The sequence below is a fragment of the Ornithorhynchus anatinus genome, chromosome 6 (assembly GCF_004115215.2).
Source record: "Ornithorhynchus anatinus isolate Pmale09 chromosome 6, mOrnAna1.pri.v4, whole genome shotgun sequence".
NCBI lineage: Eukaryota > Metazoa > Chordata > Mammalia > Monotremata > Ornithorhynchidae > Ornithorhynchus > Ornithorhynchus anatinus.
Window position 1 is genome coordinate 19,784,314 of NC_041733.1, and position 21,160 is coordinate 19,805,473.

Consider the following 21,160-nt stretch of genomic DNA (forward strand, 5'->3'; position numbering starts at 1 on the left):
AGATAGAAGATAATTAGGTCGGATACTGTCCCTGCCCTATACGGAGCTCCCAGTATAAGTAAGAGGGAAAACGGGTATTGACTCTTCACTTTACAGATAGGATCCTGTGGCTTGCCCAAGGTTACACACAGCAGACAAGTGGTGGAACGGGATTAGAACCCAGGTCCGCCTTCTTTCCCCGGTCAGCTAAAGTGGGGCTGCAAATCTGTTGTTTGGGAAGCCGGGACGTTTCACTTTTCCTCTTGCCTTGTTCTCCTTCGCACCTCGGGGGCCCACCGGCTCCCTGCCATCCTTCGTCCTTCTCTCGGGCTCTTAACGAGCGAGAGACGGATGGCCCCGTCAACGCCTCTGCTGCTGCAACGGGGGCGCCCCCTTCCCTTCCCCCGAAGCCCCCCACCATTTTCCCTCCTCCCTTCCCCCTCCCCTCGCCTTCTGGACCGCCCTAATTGAAGACAATGAGCGTGAGGGGCGCGGGGAGCGGAGGCACTAATTGGATTAAGACGAATGCGGAGGGATGGATGGATGGATGGATGAATGGATGGATGGATGGTTTCCACACCGTTATTTCCCCGCCTCTCTCCTCCCATCCCTCCTCCTCTCCCTCCCCGCAAACTCCGCCAGCCTCCTCCTCCCCGTCTGTCCGGCTCCCCGCAGCCTCTCGTCCGTCGAGCCCTTCCTTTGTCTGGGCGTGCGGGCCCGGGGCTCCCCGCCTCCTTCTGCGGGATGCGGGGCGGAGTCGGGAGGCCTGGGTCGGGCGGGGCCCGGTTCGGGGTGACAGGGTCCGGGGAACGGAAAAAAAAAAACCCACCCACCAAACCCAGGGCTGGCACAAGGCACGGAACCGGAGAAGAAAGGGAGCAGAAACAGAGCAGGAAGGGTTAGACTCCTGCCCGGCGAAGAAATAAGGACAAAAGCTGGAGGATCCGGGCGTTTCTCGACCCTACTCAGAGTAGGAAGGTGGGCATCCAAGACGTCTTAGAGGGAGCAGGCTTCTCGGAAATGATGATGATGATGGTATTTGTTAAGCGCTTACTATGAGCGCTGTTCTAAGCGCTGAACACTAACTGCGCCGCCCCGGGCCCCAATCTGATGCCAAGCCTATCTGCCTGGGTGTTTGAGTGCTTGCGTGTGCGTTCGTGTTTACATTCGGCCACTTATGGGTGGGCATTTGTGTGACTATGTGCTTTCATGGAGGGTCCTGTGAGGTTTGGGTTCTCTTCGTGAGGCTGTGAGAAATTGCTCCAGTGGCTAGTGTCCTTCGCTAGAATCAAGGTGCTCAAAGAGGCCTCGGTTGGCATCCGGTCAACCCTGGTCTCTGCCCAGGAAGGGGCAAGATGATGATTTGGTGTACTGTACTCTCCCAAGGGCTTAGTACAGTGCTCTGCAGATCGTAAGCATTCAATAAATCATTCAATCGTATTTATTGAGCGCTTACTATGTGCAAAGCACTGTACTAAGCGCTTGATTCTTTGTGTTTGGGACAATGGGCCTCATGGTCCCCGCTCCGGGCTGATCTATTATAATAATGATAGGAACTGAGGAATTCGTTAAGCTTTTACTATGTGACAAGCATGGTACTAAGCACTGGGATAGACACAGCATAAGCAGATGGGACATGGTCCCTGACTCATACAGGGCTCACAGTCTAGGGTGGGTAGGGAGGACAGATATTTAACCCCCATTTTACGGATGAGGGAACTGAGGCTCAGAGAAGCCAAGTGACTTGCCAAAGGTCATACAGCAGGCAAGTGGTAGAGATGGAATTAGAGCCCAGGTCCTCTGGCTCCCATGTTCTTCAATAATAATAATAGTAATTGCGGTATTTGTTAAGCACCTACAATGTGCCATGCACTATACTAAGCACTAGGGTGGATACAAGCAAATCGGGCTGGACACAATCCTTGTCCCACGTGGGGCTCAACAGTCTCAATTCCCATTTGACAGATGAGGGAACTGAGGCACAGAGAAGTGAAAGGATTTGCCCAAGGACACATAGCAAACAAGTGGCAGAGCCGGGATTAGAACCCAGTTCCTTCTGACTCTCAGGCCTGTGCTGTACTGCTTGAGGACTCTTCTAGGTTATTCAGAGCAGTCGCAGCCCCCAAGCCAGGGTTCTGGGAGCTGGAGCCAAGCCCAGCATGCTCACCCCACTGATCCCAGTCTTCCTCCTCTCAGGAGGCCCTAGTGCTCTCTGTGTGGAATGACCCTTCCTGACCTGCACCGGGGGTTTCTGCATGCTCAGATATGTTCTTTGTGCCCTGACAAGTTCCAGCTTGCTCTGTTGTGTCCCTGCTGTCCTCGGGCTTCCACAGACATTGGCCTGCTCTGGGAGTCTCTGCTCCCACAAGCAGATTCATCTGCTTGCGGGTTTCGCTCTACTCTGCCTTCCCTTCATGTTAGATGCCTACCTGGTCTTAGGCCCAGCTGGCAAGGGGCAGGTTGGACTCGGGCCCTGAGGAAGTGCCTCTGATCATCTTGTTTTGGGCCTCCTTCTGTCACCCACCAAGATGGAGGGGGAAAGGTTGTGTGCCGATGCCACAAAAGGTGGCTGGGGTGGCATGTAGCGGGGGGGGGGCAGCAGGCATGGCTGGGCACCAAGACTCAGGGCACGCCACTCCTCGGGAGGGGAAGGGGAAAGGCCAAGCCCCCAACTCTGATTCAGAAGCACTAGAGGAAAGAGATGGGAGTAGGAAGGGAGACACTGGATCCAAACTAGACCAAGTGAAACGTTTGAGAACTGGGAAGGGCCAGAATGCTGCTCGGGCTTGGTGGCCTCCACTTTTGGCTCCATCAGACCTCTGGTAAGCTCTCCCCTGGCACAGCTTCCTGTGCAGTCTGTTAGTATTCCATGCTCTTTTGAGGTCCCGCATGCGCCTCTTCCATGTGTGCTCCCACCCCGGAGAACTTGCCAGGGCTGGGTGGTTGCTGAGTCTAACAACTTTAATTCTTGTTCTCTCCTCTGCCTGCTGGGATTTTACAGACCAAATGCAAGACCGTAAGTAGACCAAGGGATCAGTGGGATCAACGAGGTTGGCCAGGGAGGGTGGCAGTCAGGGTAAGAGGGAGGAGAGGGGTTACTGGAGACTGAGGAAGGGCTAAGGAGGAGGGGATAGGCCATCCTCTGCTTTCTCCTTTTCCTTCTCCTCCTCTTTCTCCTTTCAGGCTCTGGAGGTGAGCGGCCCCCTTGGGGGACTGTTTTCTTTTGTTCTCTGGTAGTAGAAGACTCCTGCGGGAATAGAAATCAGAACATTGGTGTCTGGGCATGAGGTGGGGTGGTGTGTGCTTATGGCTTTCAGGATTCTCAGTCCAGGGGAGTGGGAGTGGGAAGAATAATGCCTCCCCCCACGCCCAACACATACACACACCCACTCTTCTCCCCTCTTTCATTCCATGCCCCAACCCTGCATCTTCCACTGTTAATAATGTTGGTATTTGTTAAGCGCTTACTATGTGCCGAGCACTGTTCTAAGCGCTGGGGGAGATACAGGGTAATCAGGTTGTCCCACGTGAGGCTCCCAGTTAATCCCCATTTGACAGATGAGGGAACTGAGGCAGAGAGAAGTTAAGTGACTTGCCCACAGTCACACAGCTGACAAGTGGCAGAGCTGGGAGTCGAACTCATGACCTCTGACTCCGAGGCCCAGGCTCTTTTCCACTAAGACATGCACTGTTGAGAAGACATGCTGCCCAGTTCTCAATCATCATCATGCAGCATTTACCCGAGAAAGCTTACATTTCCAGGCACTTACCAGAGTGTGCCACAATGTACACGCACACACACTCACACATACACACACGCACACACCGCACACACATGCACACATGCACGCGCACACACACACACACACACACACTCTTGTAGGCACATCGGGGTAGAAGTAAGCGGGAACAGTCTGGAATAGAGTACTGATAAAATAGTATAAGAACTGGATATCCTGTTCTGGTCAGAACTGTTGGAGTGGAGTGGAGCAGGTGGGCCCAGGAGAGAGTCGGCCAGCCCCCTGCTGCTCCTTCTCTCAACTGACAGGACTAGTATTTTCACTTTCAACCCAGTACACAAATACATATATACTTACATGAGAAGTAGCATGGCCTAGTGGATAGATCATGTGCCTGGGAGACAATCGGGTTCTAATCCCAGCTCCGCTACTTGTCTGTTATGTGACTTTAGACAAATTATTTAACTTCTTTGGGCCTCAGTTACCTCATCTATAAAATGGGGATTAAGACTGAGAGCCCTCTGTGGGGCATGGACTACGTCCAACTTGCTTAGTTTGTGCCTAGTCCAGTTCTTAGGGCAATATCCGGCACATCGTAAGTGCTTAGCAAATACGATAAAGAATACACACATATTCATAGATGCACACAGACTACATAGGCACAGACACAGACGCACACACACACACGCTCGCATATGCGTGGTCTCTCCCTCACATTCAGTCTCATTTTATGCCCAGAGCTCTGCCCAGAGACAGAGCAGACCATGGTTCTGCAGAGAGGGATGGGACTGCCAAGGTCTGGTTCTGAGGCTCCTCAGGGCAAGGGGTGAGGGATGGGGGAGAAGGAATCAGGGAAGAGAGAGGGAAGCTGCTCCCAGACCCCCAACCAACTAATTCTCCTGTCCCCTTTGCCTCTCGTCTCTGAACTCTCCCAGTGAATCAGCCTCCTGTGATCACAAACCAGTCCCAAGAACGCATCGTGGTCTACCCCACCGATGACGTAGTCCTCAAGTGTGAGGCCACTGGCAAGCCCAACGTTATGTGAGCACTCGACCCCTCTTCCTTCAGCTCCCCAGCCCCTCTGGAGCCCTCCCTCATCCCTGCCCCCCCCAAATCCCCAGACCCCGACTCCACAGCCCGCACTGGCTCCCTGTCCCTGAGATGAACTGTAATCAATCAATAGTATCTATTGAGTTCCTACTCAGTGCAGAGCACTGTACTGAGTGTTTGGGAGAGTGCAGTACAAACAGAGCTGGTAGACACATTCCCTGCCCACAAGGAGCTTACAGTCTATAACCATTCCCAGCTCCCCGAATCCTTCTCCGTTCATCTCTACAGTGGTCTCCTTGCCCTCATCTCTCTTCTCCACCCTGGGCTTTGCGGGGAGGGGGATGGCTTTATGCAACTGGGGAGGGGGGAGGGGTCACTGCTGGGCCTCCCTGACCCCCAACCCTGGGCCCCCAATATGGTGCTCCAGGAGGCAGGAAGGCAGGTTTCTTCCCCCCCAACACAACCCTGGCCCTCAAGAAAACCCTGAAGGCCCTCCTCCAGCTCCGACCCCCAGCCTGCCCCTGCTGCAGGTTCCGCTGGACCCGGAATCATGTGTTGTTCCGCCCGGAGGAGGAGCAGGGCGTGACCACCCACAACGGCTCTGGCTCCTTCACCATCACTGGCAACAACAGCAACTTCGCCCATCGCTACACAGGCGTCTACCGCTGCTATGCCAGCAACGTCCTGGGCACCGCCATGTCTCACGAGATCCATGTCGTTGCTGAGAGTAAGTGCCTGGGAGAGGTTGGCGGGGGTGGGGTGACTGTCTAAGGGGAATGTGGGTTGGGGCGTCCCCCTGGAGGGACCTCTAAGGAAGGTCAGGAAAGCAGAAGGCAGAAAGGGTTCCTAGGTAGGTTAGTCTCCCTTTCAGCACAGGTCCACCTCCTCTTTTCTGTCTCTCCTTGTTTTTCCACAGTCTCTCTCCTTCTCTCTCTTATTCTCCCTTTCTGCCTCGGTGGCTATCTCTGTCCATTTCTCCATCACCGACTTTTTCTCTATCTGGTTTCTCCATCCGCTCTGAAACCTGTTACCTGCTCAGTTCCCTAGAGCCCGCCCTCCCTCACTCTAGTTTCCATGGGAACAGTTGTCATGGTTTTGATGTCAGGATGATGTAAGTGAGACGCCTCCACCCACTGCCCCATCTAGCCTGGCCTCCCTATCCTCCTCTCACCCTTCTCCCTGAGTCCCCAACCAGGAACAATGAGCCCAGGACTAGAGGGGAGGAAAGAGGTATTGATCCACACCCAGGAGACATCCCACAATTCCCCAGCACTCCAGGAAATCAATCTTGGAAAGGCTCCTGGAACAGTGGCCTGGAGATTACTGGGAGCTGGGATGGGGAGAAGATGGGTTGTGGGAGGACAGAGGTTAATCCTCTGCAGGATCATGTTTCCTCAAACACACACACACACACACACACACACACACACACACACTTTCTCCACCCTTCCCCCTTCCCTTTTGCTTCCCCTGTTCCCCTCCCACCTTGGGTACAGAAGCTGCCTTTTCCCCTGCCCTCTGGATTAATTTTTGTGATGGACACCTATACCCCTAAGGTGCCCCACCCTCTTGTCCCTCCTCTTGCATCCCTGAACCTTGCAGCAGCTTTGCTCTCCCTAGGGCTTCTGTGGACACCAGAATGTGTATGTGTGTGTGTGTGTATGTGTACTAAGCCAGGCGGAGCGGGCATCATATCATCAAATGCCACCTACCCCCAGCCTGGCTAGGCACCTTCAGGTTTGCTAAACCTCTCACCCCTCTCCCTCAAAGTTGCCCCAAAAGTCACCTCTGTCAAGAGGCAACCGCTGATTAACTCCACACAACTTTCCAATTACAATCTTACCAGTTTATTTGCCATTCTCTAGTGTCTGTTGTCTATTTATAGTCTCTCAGTCTAAACTATGGCTTCGTGTTCATCTCTATCTACTGTCTCCCCTTTTGCTTAGAGGTCCCTTAGAGACCGGAATCACGGTGTTGTTGATGGTGGTGGTGATGATCGTGATCATTCCAGCCCCAAACATTCCCTGGATCGGTTTGGGCCCCTCAGGGTGCCCCCAGAGTTTACCAATCCACTTGGCTCACCAGGAAGACACCAGGACTGTGGGCTTCTGTGTCCACCCTTTTCCCTCCTTCGTGACCCCAAACCGACCACCTCTCTGGTTCTCTCCCTCCCAAACTCACCTGTGCCCAGGCACCCCCAAGTGGCCCAAAGAGAAGGTCCAGCCCTTCGAAGTGGAGGAAGGCAAGTCAGTGATCCTGCCATGCCACCCGCCTTCCAGCGTGGTGCCACCCCGCATCTATTGGATGAACAGCAGTGAGTGTGTGCGCGCCCGGCTCCTTGCTCACCTGTAAGAGCACCTCGGTCTTCTGTTGCCCAGGGAGAGGATCTTCTCTGGGCATGGAGCCACTCAGACTAGCTGGTGGCATCTGACTTGGAGGCAGGGAGATGAACTAGATGAGCTCTTGAAAGAGCCAGCATTTCAGGATGAGATAAGGAGACATGGAGACATGGGGACCAGGCACCCTTCATCTGCATTTGTTCCTTACCCAATGAAGCCCTTTAATCTAACGGGGCAGCCTAACTTTGTTCCAGCCCCAGGCTTCGGCTTTGGCTCAGCTCTGGGTGATGATGATGGTATTTGTTAAGTGCTTACTATGTGCCAAGCACTGTTCTAAGCGCTGGCATTATCCAGATGGCCTCCAGCACTATGCCTGAGGGTTTCAGCCGACCATGCTGGGGTCATTTTGGAGGGGATACCCCGGGGCAGGTGTGTGTACCCCTCCCTCTGGCCCAGGACTCCCTCTCCATCATCCTCTTCTCCCCACATGCCCATCTCTCTTGCCAGAACTCCTGCACATCATGCAAGATGAGCGGGTGACCATGGGGCACAATGGGAACCTCTACTTTGCCAACGTGCTTACCTCGGACAACCACGCTGACTACATCTGCCACGCCCACTTCCTGGGCGCCCGCACCATCATGCAGAAGCGTCCCATCGAGCTCAGAGTCAAACCAAGTAAGATGCGGGGGCCCCCAAGCATGCCAACCCTCTCCTTCCTGAATGTAGAACTCTCTGGGGCTGTCAGCAGAGGCCTGAGAATGGGGAGGAAGGACAGGAGAGGAGGAGGCCCCCGGGGTCTGCCCTTTGGGAAGCCCTTGAGGCCACAAAACCTCAATCGGGCATGTCGGGCACTCAGTCCATTAGTTTTGACATTTATTAAGCAGCTGCTGCCTGCCAAGCCCTGGAGTAGATACAGGATGATCGGATCAGACCCAGTCCCATAGGGCTCATAATCTGAGATGGGGAGAAGAGGTATTTTATCCCCATTTTACAAATGAGAAAGCCGAGGCCAGAACTGTGAGGTGATTTTCCACTGTCCCCCAGTTGGCCAGAAGCAGAGCTGGAACTAGACATCGTTCCCAATTTCCCATCCCAGTGAACTGTCCACTAGGCAGCACACCTCCCATTTGGCCCTTTGCACTGGGGAGGGACGTTTCCTAGATTCCAGGACCTAGGCATCTGATGTCTAGTCCCTCGGCCCTCCTCCACTCATCCCAACCCCGCACGGCCTCTGGAGACTTGGGGAGAGGGAGGAGGGCACTCCCTGCCCGTGCCGCTGACCTCTGCCCCCCAATTTGCCCTGTCCCTCTGCAGCCAACTCAGTGAAGTTCCGGAAGCCACATCTGCTCCTGCCTTCGGAGCCCAGCACCCGGCTGGTTGCCCTGCGGGGCCAAAAACTGGCCCTGGAGTGTATCGCTGAGGGCTTGTGAGTCCCGGGGAGGGGGATGAGAGGGAGGAAGGGAGTAGTATTATAAATAATTGATTATAAATGGATTCATTTTTAATGTTTGTCTCCCCTTCTGAACTGGACTGCTATGGGCAGAAAAAGTGTCTACCAACTCTATTGTACTATCGCAAGTGCACAGTGCTCTGCAAACAGTAAACACTCAAATATGATTGATTGATTGATCGATAGCTTTGGGGGCTGCCTAGCCTACCCCAGGCCTCCTGGAGAGAGAGAGCTGGGAGCGCTCCTGGCTCCCCCAGTGCAAGGAAGTCTACAGGAGGACTGGAAGCTTAGGGGCCATCTTGACTAGAGCTCTGCCTGGGGCCTGGAACCCTGAGTGGAGGCAGCCCTATTCCAAAATGAAAGAATGGGTAACAGACACTCCCTCTCCAGACAAGGATGCTGATCTCTGAGTCACTTTGATACAGTGCTCCGCTGCAGTCTTGACCCTGTTCTGAGGAGACAATGTTAGAATGAGGAGAAATGGCCTCTCCTCTGGCTCCTTCTGTTTTGAACTTTACCAGAGCCAAAGGACCAATGGCGGGTGGAGGGGTGAGTCTATGACGGGGGCAGGATGTCCCCTGGTCTGAGGCCCCTTGATTAAATGGTCCCCGGGGCTAGTGTGTCCCCACCCTCTCTCCCTGGCCAGGCCCACTCCCAGCATCACGTGGTCCCGGCCTAGCGCCCAGCTGCAAAAGGGCCGCGTGACCTTCGAGAACTTCAATAAGACCCTGTGGCTGGAGAAGGTGGAGGAAGAGGATGACGGGGAATACCGCTGCCTGGCCAAGAACACACAGGGCAGCACGCAGCACACCTACTATGTCTCCGTCGAGGGTAGGTGCCAGGCCCAGCCCTGCCCCAACAAGGGGTGGTGGGGGTAAGGAGAGGACAAGACTCATGTCGGGGTAGGGATGGGCGACCCCTTCACGTGGTGTACAATTCGGCAATTGATAGAGACAATCCCTGCCCATTGACGGGCTTACAGTCTAATCGGGGGAGACAGACAAAAACAATAGCAATAAATAGAATCAAGGGGATGTACACCTCATTAACAAAATAAATAGGGTAATAAAAATATATACAAATGAGCAAATGAACACAGTGCTGAGGGGAGGGGAAGGGAAAGAGGGAGGAACAGAGGGAAAGGGGGGAGAGGGGCCTTAGCCGAGGGGAGGTGAAGGTGGGGGGCAGAGAGGCAGCAGAGGGAGCAGAGGGAAAAGGGGAAGCTCATTCTGGGAAGGCCTCTTGGAGGAGGTGAGCTCTCAGTAGGGCTTTGAAGAGGAGAAGAGAGTTAGTTTGGCCGAGTGCTTGTACAGTGCTCTGCGCATAGTAAGCACTCAGTAAATACTATTGAATGAATGAAATGGTGGCAGAAGGCTTGGGTGAGGTTTCTTCCCTCATCCTTGATTCCGAGCAGGTTGTTTCCAGCCCCGGTCGCTTGGAGAAGCCCAGGGTCAAGGGAATCGTGGGTCACAGGGCTGTAGCTGGCTCAACGTGTGCCTCTGAGGTCCAGCCCTGTCAGCCCATCCTGGCTCTTTAAAGTGCCATCCAGGGGGTCAGGCAAGATAATAATGATGATAATAATAGTGATAATAATAGTATTTGTAAAGCACTTACTGTGTGTCAAGCACTGTTCTATGTTTAGGAGTAGATATGAGCTAATCAGGTTAGACAGTCCCTGTCCCATGTGGGACTCACAGTCTTAATCCCCATTTTACCGATGAGGTAACTGAGGTACAGAAGAGTGAAGTGACTTGCCCAAGGTCACGCAGCAGACAAGTGGCAGAGCCGGAATTAGAGTCAGGTCCTTCTGACTCCCAGGCCCATGCTCTAGCCCCTCTGTGGGTGGCTGTGGCTGCTGCCCTGACTGGGACTGGGTAGGCCAGCCCACCCGGGGGAACTGGAAGGGGGCTGCACCCTCTGTCCAAAAAGGATCCACATGCACTTAAAGACCGTTCCTCCTTCCCCGCTCTCCAGCTGCCCCATACTGGTCCCAGAAACCAGAGAGCCGTTGTTATGGCCCCGGAGAGACCGTCCGTCTTGACTGCCAGGTGCAAGGCAAACCCCGGCCCGAGGTCACCTGGAAGATCAATGGGGTCCCGTTGGATGGTGAGCAGTGGTGGAGGGGGGTGGTGGCACCGGGGAGCCTCTGCTGGGTCTTCCCCAGCCCCGGCTCTGCCATCCGGCCTCATGCCCACTGACTCCGGCTCCTGTGCCTGCAGACTTGACGAAAGACAAGAACCGGAAGGTGCAGGGTGGCGCCTTGATCCTCAGCAACGTGCAGCCAAATGACACCATGGTGACCCAGTGCGAAGCCCGTAACACCCATGGGCTGCTGCTGGCCAACGCCTTTGTCTACGTAATCAGTAAGTAGTATTCCCCTTCCCCTGCCACCCTTCCCGTGGCCCCCACCATCATCCCACCAATTCCCAGGTCTCCTGCCCGGCTCGGGACAACCTCTCCAGGGACCACCTCATCCTTGGTCCTCCAGGTGGTCTCCTCTGCCCCAGCCAGTCTTCTCTCTCTTCTCCTCTGCTCCAACATTAGATGAGCCACTCTTCCTCTAACCCCACCTCAGGCTCCCCCACCCCACCTCAAACTTCTCACCTCCAAAAATCTCTTATCTTTGGCCCTTTGGATCTCTGATTCCCCATGTCCCTGCAACCCTTCCAGTACCCCCATTCCTTTCAGGCCTCCCTAACTGTTCTCACCCCCCGGTGTCCACACTCCCTGTCCCTACAGAGCTGCCCACTAAGATTCTGACCAAGGACGGTGAGACCTACAGGACGGTGGAAGGCAGCACTGTGCGTCTGGAGTGCAAGGCCTTCGGAGCTCCAGTTCCCAGCGTGCAGTGGTGAGAGTGGCATCCGGGAGTTGGCTGAGGACTAATTCACCCACTGGGTTCCTGTCTTTAAGGATAGCTGGGCTTCTGCTGGGGATTCCAGGGCTGGGGGAGCCTGGGTAGGATGGGGACCGCAGGCTGGGGGCTTCCTGAAAGCGATACGGGTGGAGGTAGAAGGCTGAGACATAGAAGCAGAGTGGTCTAGTGGACAGAGCACAGGCCTGGGAGTGAGAAGACCTGGGTTCTAATCCCAGCTCTGCCACTTGCCTTCTTAATGATCTTGGGCAAGTCACTTAACTTTTCTGGGCCTCAGTTTCCTCATCCATAGAATGAAGATTGAATATCTGTTCTCCCAATTGCTTAGCCTGGGAGTTCTATGGGATTGGAATGGTGTCCAACCTGATTATTTTGTATCTACCCCTGTGCTTAGTACAGTGTCTGGCACACAGTAAGAGCTTAACAATTCTCTCTTGAGTGGAGCTTTCTCTTTCTCTTTCTCTCTATGGCACTTTTTCTCTTGTGCACACTCTTTCCCCCTCCCCCCATCTTCAGGTTGGCTGAGAGTGGGGTGACAGTCCTTCAGGATGATCGCTTCTTTCCCTTCACCAACGGGACCCTACAGATCCGCGATGTGCGACACAATGACACGGGTTCCTACTTCTGCCTGGCAGCCAATGACCAGAACAATGTCACCATCTTTGCCAACCTTGAGGTCAAAGGTCTGATGCCCAGAGAGGCTTTTTTCCCCAGGAAGCTTGGTGTCCAGACCCTTTCTTGGACATCCTATAGCCAGACCTGGTGCATGCTGGGAGTGTGGATCCAAGTCCAAGAGGCAGAAGATGCCCAGGGCAGCTCTCTGGCGATCTGCCACAGCTAGGGCAGGATTCAAGGGTACTTGGGAAGAGGTGGGGCCTGAGGGTTCTAGAGTTAAGTTTCGTCCTTGTTCCCAGGTGCCACGCGAATCGAGCGGGGTCCCCGAAATGAGACGGTAAAGAAGCTGTCCAACGTGACCTTCCAGTGCCATGCTTGGTTTGACCCAACCCTCAATGGCACCATCTCCTGGCTCATGGATGGTCACAAGATCCAGGAACTCCCAGACAATGACAAGTGAGAGGGGTGGGCACCATTAGGGAGTTGTGGGGAGGAGTGGGTATAATTCAGGTGGTGGGGAGGGGATGGGCTGTAGGAGGACTTCTAGGAGAGGATGCCCACCCAAGTTACACCATCCCTGTTGTCTTCTGGTGCCAGAGCCGATGGTTGGAAACCCATCTCTAGGACTTGGCTCTGGCAAAGATTCTGGGTGAGGGCCAAGGCAGACAGATGGCATCCTGTTCTGCTCTCCTTGCCCTCCCCACCCCATCCGCCATCCCCTCCATGCCAGGTTCTTCCTGGAGTACGGGAGGTTGACTATCACCAACCTGGACTACTCAGACCAAGGCAACTACAGCTGTGTGGCCCAGACAGAAGTGGATTCGGTGGAGAAGACTGCTGAGCTGCTGGTGGTTGGCAAGTCCTGGGGACAGGAGAAAGGAGGGGGTGGTGCTAGTGGATTAGATCCAGGGGGAGTGAGTAGGGGGGAGCGGTTCATCTTGCCACCATGACCTGTGAGAATGTGGGGCACCAGGGAAGCTGATCCCAGAACTGGGATAGGCCCCGCAGCCTCTCCCAACCCCCACTGGGGGTGGCACCTCTGCGAGCTGGGGCAAAGTTGCCACCCTGGGGAGGGTGAGGCACTGGGATGAGGCTGGGGAAGGGGGCATCGGTCAACCCCAGACCCCGGGCCCACATCCCACCCGGCTCCTGCAGGGAGCCCCGGTCCAGTGAGCCAGCTGAAGCTGTCCGAACAGAGGAACTGGAAGGTTCAGCTCTCCTGGGACCCAGCAGAGGAGCACAACAGTCCCATCGAGAGTAAGGCCCACTTCCTCCCTCCTCCCCGAACCCTCCCTCCCCTCATCGGACAAGCCTCAGGGCCCATCTTGGGCCCATTCCAGACAGGGGGGAGGGAGTAGTGGGTGCCAGGGACTCCCTCTGACATGGGGCAGGGCTTGCAGTGGGAGCCCTCATGGTAGAGCCTGACCAGGGCCAGCCACTACCAAGCAGTGTGGCCTAGTGGGTAGAGCATGGGCCTGAGAGAAGGATGTGGGTTCTAATCCCAGCTCCACCATTTGCCTACTGGGTGACCTGGGGCAAGTCACTTACCATCTCTATGCCTCAGTTTCTTCATCTATAAAATGGGGATTAAGACTATGAGCCCCATCTGGGACAAGGACTGTGTCCAACCTGATTAGCTTGTATCTACCTCAGTGCTTAGAACAGTGTTTGACACATAGAAAGCGCTTAACAGATATTATTATTAATAATGATGATGATGATGATGAGATGGGCCTCCAAGCCAACCCCACGGGGAGGTCCACCCTGCTCCCTAGCAAGGAGATAAAGACTTCAACTGCTCTTTGCAAAACTTCCACTGAGGCAGGAGCTAGTGCCCCCAGAATCCTTAGCCTTCAGCGGTCATCCTGACCCATCCCTATCCTTGAGCAACTGCACTATGCCTCATCTGATCAGATTGGTGGTTTTCTGTCCTGATCTTAAAAAATAGAGGAAGTTCATGTTCTTATGCCTTCTTATGTCTGCAGTGTGACTTCAGGCAAGTCACTTTACCTCTCTGGGTCTCAGTTTCCTCATCTGTAAAATGGGGATAATGATACCTGCCTCCCTGACCTCACAGGGTGAGGATAAAATGAGGTCATTGTTGTGAAAAGTGCTTCGGTAAAATTAAAGCACTTTACCCTCTCAAGGAATTATTATGATAAGAATTATTACTATTTCTTATACCTCTCCCAGTTTGGCCTGACTTCCTGCTGCAACCCCATTCATTTTTTCTCTGTATCTTCTCAGCAGCATCATCATTATTATGGTATTTGTTAAGCAATTCCTATGTGCCAAGCACTGAACTGTGAGCTAGGGAAGACTGAAGATGATCAGGTTCCACATTGGGCTCACAGCTAAGTAGGAGGGGGAACAGGTATTGAAACTCCATTTTGCAGAACTGATACACAGAGAAATGAAGAGACTTGCCCGTGGTTACACAGCAGACAAGTGGTGCGGCCGGGGTTAGAACCCAGGTCCTCTGACTCCCAGGCCCAGGTTCTTTCCACTAAGCCACACCGTTTCTCATCCTCATCCTGGGCCTCTCACACCTCATCCCAGGGAGAGAGAGCAGGAGTAAGTCAAGGGGGTGGTGGTGAGGGCAGACCTCGGCGGGATGAGGCCTGGAAAAGCACAGTGGCCTGGCTCACATCTCTCGTGGTCAGTTAGTAAGTCAATCATATTTATTGAGCGCTTACCGTGTGCATAGCACTCTACTAAGCACTTGGGAGGGGACAATATAGCAATATAACAGACACATTCTCTCCCCACAACAAACTTCCAGTTCAGATGGGTGAAGTCAACATGGCTCCACAACCCCCACAACCCCCATGCCCACTCCCTCTCCTGTCTATCCCATAAGAAAGGCTTTTCCAAGGTCTTGCTCTAAAGGCGCTAGGTTTTCCTGCTCTGCCTTCCGATTTTCCACCCTCCCTCTGTCCCTCTGCCTTGGCCCCAAACCCTTTCTCCCTGATCAAAGCTGAAACCAGCTGACTGGTCTAAAGTTTTGGTTGGGATTGCTCACTGGGAAATGGCAAAAAGGGCATGGTGCGGATTATGGGCATTGCCTAATGGGTAGAGCATAGGCCTGGGTGTTGGGAGTCCTGGATTCTAATCCCATTTGTGCTTCTTGCCTGCTCTGTGACCTTGGGCCAATCACATGACTTCTCTGGGCTTCAGTTTTCTTACCTGTAAAATGGGGGTGAAATAGCTGTTCTCCCAACCCTTAGACTGTGAGCCCCGTGTGGGACAGGGATTGAGTCTGATCTGATTATTCTGTATCTATTCCAGCACCTGTCACCTAGGAAGTGACCTTGGGGAAGTCATTTAACTTCTCTGGGCCTCAGTTTCCTCAACTGCAAAATAGGGATTCAATACCTGTTCTCCCTCATACTTAAACTGTGAGCCCCCTATGGGACAGGGACTGTGCCTGGCCTAATTAACTTGTATCTACCCCAGCCCATAGAACAGTTCTTGACGCGTAGTAAGTGTTTAACAAGTACCCTAAAAAAGTACTTAACTAGTACCACTATTGTTATTAATATTATGACATTTGATAAGTGCTTACTATGTGCCAGGCCCTGTAATAAGTGCTGGGATGAATACAAGCAAATTGGGTTGGACACATCCCTGTCCCACATGGGGCTCGTAGTCTTAATCCCATTTAACAGATGAGGTAACTGAGGCACAGAGAAGTGAAGTGTGTTATTATTATTATTATTGTTAGGACAAGACCAAGAGCTCAGATGGTTCAGATTGGGGATGTCATGGGGAGGGACTGGTCTGCAGAACGGGGTCAGCTCTGGAAATCTCTTGCAGAATACATCATTGAATTTGAAGATGAGACCATGGAGCCCGGCCACTGGCATTTCCTATCCTCAGTGCCAGGCAATCAGACCTCCACCAAACTGCAGCTCTCCCCCTATGTCCATTACAACTTCCGGGTCAAAGCCACCAACAAATATGGCTCCAGTGAGCCCAGCCAGCGCTCAGATACCCTGCTCACCCCCGAGGCAGGTGAGTCCCCATCCTCCCTGACACCCTGTGAGGGACCTCACACAGATCCCACTGCCTCCATCCAAACAGGCCTCATGGGTGGATGGTTCCGGCTGGGGGAGAGAAACCGGGGGCTTCCCCGGAGAGGCGGTGGCCACCTTGGCCTGTAGGTGCCCTCCCTCTGTGGTAGCTATTCGGTGACCCACTGAGGTTGTGAACCCTTTGTGTTCCAGTTCCAGAGAAGAACCCAAAAGATGTCAAGGGAGAAGGGAATGAGACCAACAACATGATAATCAGTTGGAAGGTAATTGGGCTGGGGAGGGGGAACCTCTCTCCTTACTCCTCACCCCCAGGGATTAAACAGGGGGTCCCACTAGGACCAGCCTCACTGGAAAGAGGTCCAGCAGCGGAGGCTGGAGTGATGTGGTTTCCAAGTGACCGTACTGCTCCACGAGAGAGGGGACAACATTCTCCTGTCACCTTAGAGCTTAGTATAGTGCTCTGCAGGCGCTAAGCCCTTAACATGTATACAACTGCTATTTTGGGTCCTCTGGGCCTTGACTATGCTGTCCACCTCTCCAGCCCCTTAAATGGATCGACTGGAACGCCCCCGAGCTGAGCTACAGGGTGCAGTGGCGGGAGAAGGGTAAGGCGGAGCGCTGGCAGGAGCAGACGGTGAGCGGCCTGGCGCTGGTCGTGCCCCACACGCCCACCTTTGTGCCCTACGAAATCAAGGTCCAGGCGGTCAACAAAGTGGGCAAGGGGCCGGAGCCCCACATCGTCATCGGCTACTCTGGGGAAGACTGTGAGTATCCTGTCTCTGCTCTTCACCCTCTCGTTGTTGTCATCATCGTCATCAGGTTTCCCGAGCCCCCACTGTGGGTAGAGCACAGTAATGGGTACTTGGAAGCCTGCAATGGAGATGGTCCCTGCCCTGAGGAGCTTACAGTCTCGGTGGGAGGAGGGAAGGAGGCAAGATGTGGGTGTGTGTGATAGTGTTTGAGAATGTTGTCCCTACTGCGTGTCCAGGGGTGTGTTCAGGAGGGTGTGGGTGTGTGGTGTGACCGAGTGAGGGTGAGGGCATGTCTGTGTATCTGTATCCAGGCACCTCTCTTCAGGCTATTTCAGACAGAAGGTCAGAATGGAGACTGTGAGAGCAGCAACATAGCTAGTGGAAAGAGCAAAGGCTTGGGGGTCAGAGAACCAGGGGTATAATCTCAACTCTGCCACTTGCTACTTTTTCACCTTGGGCCAATCACTTAGCTTCTCTGTGTCTCAGTTATCTCCTCTGCTAAATGGGGAATAAGACTGTGAGCTCCATGTGGGACATGGCCTATGTCCAACCTGATTATTTTTGATCTACTCCAGTGCTTAATACAGGGCCTGGCACATATAAGTACTTAACAGATATGAGAGAGAGAGAGCGTGCGAGTGTATCCTTTTGGTTCTCACTTGAGCTTCTGTCTCAAATCCCAAGCCAAATTTCTAGTCCAGGCAGTGACACCTATTGAGAGTAACCCAATTGGACTGGGATGAGGAGGGTGGGAGGGAGAGAAGAAGAAGGGAGAGAGGAAGAGAAGGAGTAAGTGAGGGAAGGAGGGAGGGAGGAGGAGAAAGGGAGATTGCGGGAAGTAGGGAGGGGAAAGATCCCTCAGTGAGTCTCTGGCCTCAGCCTTGCTTTGCCTTCATTCCCCTGCCCAGATCCCATCCAGCTCTGCCCCGAGCCTTATACCGGCTCCTGCAGGGCCCTGAAACAGTGATGAGTTAGGCAGACTGGCAGGCTCTTTTGGACTGTGCGGGCAGGGTCCTACACAGGGGGAGGTAGGGAAATGGGCTCAGACTGGAAGGTTACAAGTTCCAACAATAGCTTCTGCTCATGATCCTTCCCTCCCAATAATACCTGTGGAATTTCTTAGCACTTACTGTGTGCTAAGCCCTGGGGTAGTTAGGAGATAAGCAGTTGGGCACAGTCCCTGACCCACATTGGACTCACGGTTTAAGTAGGAGGGAGAACAGGCATTTAATTCCCATTTTATAGATGAGGAAATTGAGGCCCAGAGATGTGACATGACTTGCCCAAGGTCACACAGCAGACCACTGTTGGAACAGAGACTAATAATGTTGGTGTCTGTTAAGCGCTTACTATGTGCAGAGCACTGTTCTAATCGCTGGGGTAGACACAGGGGAATCAAGTTGTCCCACGTGGGGCTCCCAGTCTTCATCCCCAGTAATGTTGGTATTTGTTAAGCGCTTACTAGGTGCAGAGCACTGTTCTCAGAGCTGGGGTAGACACAAGGGAATCGGGTTGTCCCAAGTGGGGCTCGCAGTCTTCATCCCCATTTTACAGATGAGGTAACTGAGGCCCAGAGAAGTGAAGTGACTTGCCCACAGTCACCCAGCTGACAAGTGGTGGAGCCGGGATTCGAACCCATGACCTCTGACTCCAAAGCCCGGGCTCTTTCCACTGAGCCACGCTGTTTACCGAGCACAGAACCCGGGGCTTCTGGTCCCCAGGCCCGAGATATTCCCACTGGGCCACGCTGCTTCTCAGAGTACCAGCTGCCAGGGCTGCTGGGCTTTGTGAGCTCCCTCACGGAGTACTGCAGCCCAGCACGGGAGTGTGCTTGGAGAACAGCAGGAATGACGGGGGCACTGTGGGAGAGGCAGTGTGTTAACCCGCCATTTGTGTGCCAGTCCCCCAGGTGGCCCCTCAGATCGAAGAGATAAATATCGTGAACCGCAGCACGGTAAAGATCAGCTGGAGGCCTGTGAACCGGACAGGGCTCAACGGACACTTACGAGGCTACAATGTAAGGGGCAAGGGGGCCGATGGGGAGGGACCGAGGTAGGGTTGAGAGAGAGTGGGTGAGGGGGGAGCTGCAGGACCCAGAAAGAAGCATCCCCAGAGCCCAGCCTACTACCCGCTGGCTGTGGAAGCCCGGAGGTCATGTGTCTTGGAGAGTCAGGGGAGAGGAGAGTGTGTACGTTTCACTAACGCCCCTCGGTCTCCTCCCCAGATCTCCTACTCGTGGGAGAAGGCCTCATGGAGAGGCGGCAAGAGGCACATCCACAGGAGCCACATAACAGTGCCTGGAGATAAAACCGAGGCCATCGTGGGCAACCTGTGGCCCTACAGTAACTACAGCTTTGCAGTGCACGTCTTCAACGGGAGGGGCCTGGGGCCTTTCAGCGACCAGATAGCCTTCCAAACCCCTGAGGGAGGTGAGTCCCCTACCATGCCTCTCATCTGTCCTCTTTCCCTCTCTGACTCTATCTCCCTCATCTCTCCGCCCCACTTCTCATTCCACGGGCCCACTCTTCTTCCCTCAGTGCCTGGTCCCCCGGAGTCTCTGAGTCTAGAAGTCCTGTCAGAATCGGAACTGAAGCTCACCTGGCAGCCACCCTTGAGACCCAACGGCATCCTCACCGGCTACGTGATTGAACATGAGCAGGGTAACTTTTCACTGCCCCCCCTCCCTTGACCCAGTCACGGGCCCAGCCTGCTTCTGGGCCAGCCTGCTCAGAGTCCTGGACCACCCTATTTCCTTGGAGATCACTTGATCTTCCTGGGCACTCACCTGGGGTTCCCATTTCTGGGCCACCATCAAACCTGCTCCCCCTGGAGCACAGGTGGCGAGGAAAGCCCCAGGCTTTTGGGCCAGGCCATGGGCCCTGCTCAGGAACGGGAAATGTTGACTCCTTGGGGGACTTCCGTGAGAGCGGGGAGGCTCGTGCTAAGGCCTGTACTCTGCTCTTTCCAGTTGTGAGCAGAGAAAAGTTGCCCAAAATCGAGCTCAAGGATCCCGAGGCCCTGCAGTACAACTTGAGCAGCCTCCAAGCCCGAACGCATTACCGCTTTTCCCTGCGAGCTACCACCAGTCAGGGAGAGGGTGAAGCCATCCTCAAGGAAGGCAGCACCATCCTGCATTTAGGTGAGTGTTGGGGCAGGGCTTGGCCTAGGGTTGGGGGAGCCCAGGAAGCCTCCTCCCTGGTCCCTTGCCACCAGGGCTTGGAGCTTGGGGGGGGGGGTGTCCCTTTTCACCAACAAATCAGCCCTCCCTGGGGATTTGGGGTAGACTCTCTCACCACTTCCACTGAACCCCTGGCTCTAACCCCAGGATGGGGGCTGAGGACTAAGGGAACTGGGAAGTTGGGTCCAGTTGGTGTCCACATCAATCAATCAATCAATCAATAGTATTTATTGAACACTTACTGTGTGCCCAGCACTGTACTAAACACTAGGGAGAGTGTGGTATAATAGAGTCGGTAGACACATTCCCTGGCCACAAGGAGGTCACAGTCTACAGGGGGAGACCGACATTAAAATAAGTTAGAGATATGAACCTAAGTTCTGTGGGGCTAAGGGTGGGGTGAATATCAGGTGCTTTAAGGGTAAGGATCCAAGTGCATATCATCAATCAATCAATGGTATTTATTGAGCGCTTACTGTGTGCAGGGGACTGTATTAAGCATTTGGGAGAGTACAGTACAACAGAGTTGGTAAACACATTTCCTGCCCAGAAGAAGCAGTTTAGAGAAGGAGACAGACATTAAAATAAATTACGGATATGTACATAAGTGCTGTGAGGCTGAGGGTGGGGTGAATATCAAGTGCTTAAAGGGAACAGATCCAAGTGCATATCATCAGTCAATAATAATAATAATAATAATAATGTTGGTATTTGTTAAGCACTTACTATGTGCAGAGCACTGTTCTAAGCACTGGGGTAGACACAAGGAAATCAGGTTGTCCCACGTGGGGCTCACAGTCTTAATTCCCATTTTACAGATGAGGTAACTGAGGCACAGAGAAGTTAAGTGACTTGCCCAAAGTCACACAGCTGACAAGTGGCCGAGCCGGGATTCGAACCCATGATCTCTGACTCCAAAGCCCATGCTCTTTCCACTGAGCCACACTGCTTCTCTCAATCAGTGGTATTTATTCAGTGTATGGCATAGAGCATGGGCGTGGGAGTCAGAAGATCATGGGTTCGAATCCCGCTCTGCCACTTGTTTGCTGTGTGACCTTGGATAAGTTACTTCACTTCTCTGTGACTCAGTTACCTCATGGGTAAAATGGGAATTCAGATGTGGGCCCCATGTAGGAAAGGGACTG

The 21,160-nt window shown here is 53.8% G+C and overlaps 1 protein-coding gene across 3 annotated transcripts in view; it reads left to right on the plus strand.

The window, feature by feature from the left end:
• The window catches only part of L1CAM (L1 cell adhesion molecule), a 66,570-nt gene that overhangs the window by 34,956 nt on the left and 10,454 nt on the right, over positions 1-21,160 (plus strand). For all 3 annotated transcript variants that reach the window (XM_029067694.2, XM_029067692.2, XM_029067693.2), the window contains 21 exons: positions 2,981-2,995; positions 4,655-4,760; positions 5,300-5,496; positions 6,961-7,083; positions 7,616-7,786; positions 8,426-8,537; positions 9,208-9,392; positions 10,536-10,667; positions 10,781-10,924; positions 11,301-11,412; positions 11,953-12,119; positions 12,351-12,507; positions 12,782-12,906; positions 13,207-13,308; positions 15,868-16,065; positions 16,278-16,348; positions 16,627-16,849; positions 18,739-18,854; positions 19,062-19,266; positions 19,375-19,497; positions 19,806-19,976. In XM_029067694.2, the coding sequence (XP_028923527.1) occupies positions 2,981-2,995; positions 4,655-4,760; positions 5,300-5,496; positions 6,961-7,083; positions 7,616-7,786; positions 8,426-8,537; positions 9,208-9,392; positions 10,536-10,667; positions 10,781-10,924; positions 11,301-11,412; positions 11,953-12,119; positions 12,351-12,507; positions 12,782-12,906; positions 13,207-13,308; positions 15,868-16,065; positions 16,278-16,348; positions 16,627-16,849; positions 18,739-18,854; positions 19,062-19,266; positions 19,375-19,497; positions 19,806-19,976 (2,955 nt within the window). The remainder of the gene's footprint in view (positions 1-2,980; positions 2,996-4,654; positions 4,761-5,299; positions 5,497-6,960; positions 7,084-7,615; positions 7,787-8,425; positions 8,538-9,207; positions 9,393-10,535; positions 10,668-10,780; positions 10,925-11,300; positions 11,413-11,952; positions 12,120-12,350; positions 12,508-12,781; positions 12,907-13,206; positions 13,309-15,867; positions 16,066-16,277; positions 16,349-16,626; positions 16,850-18,738; positions 18,855-19,061; positions 19,267-19,374; positions 19,498-19,805; positions 19,977-21,160) is intronic.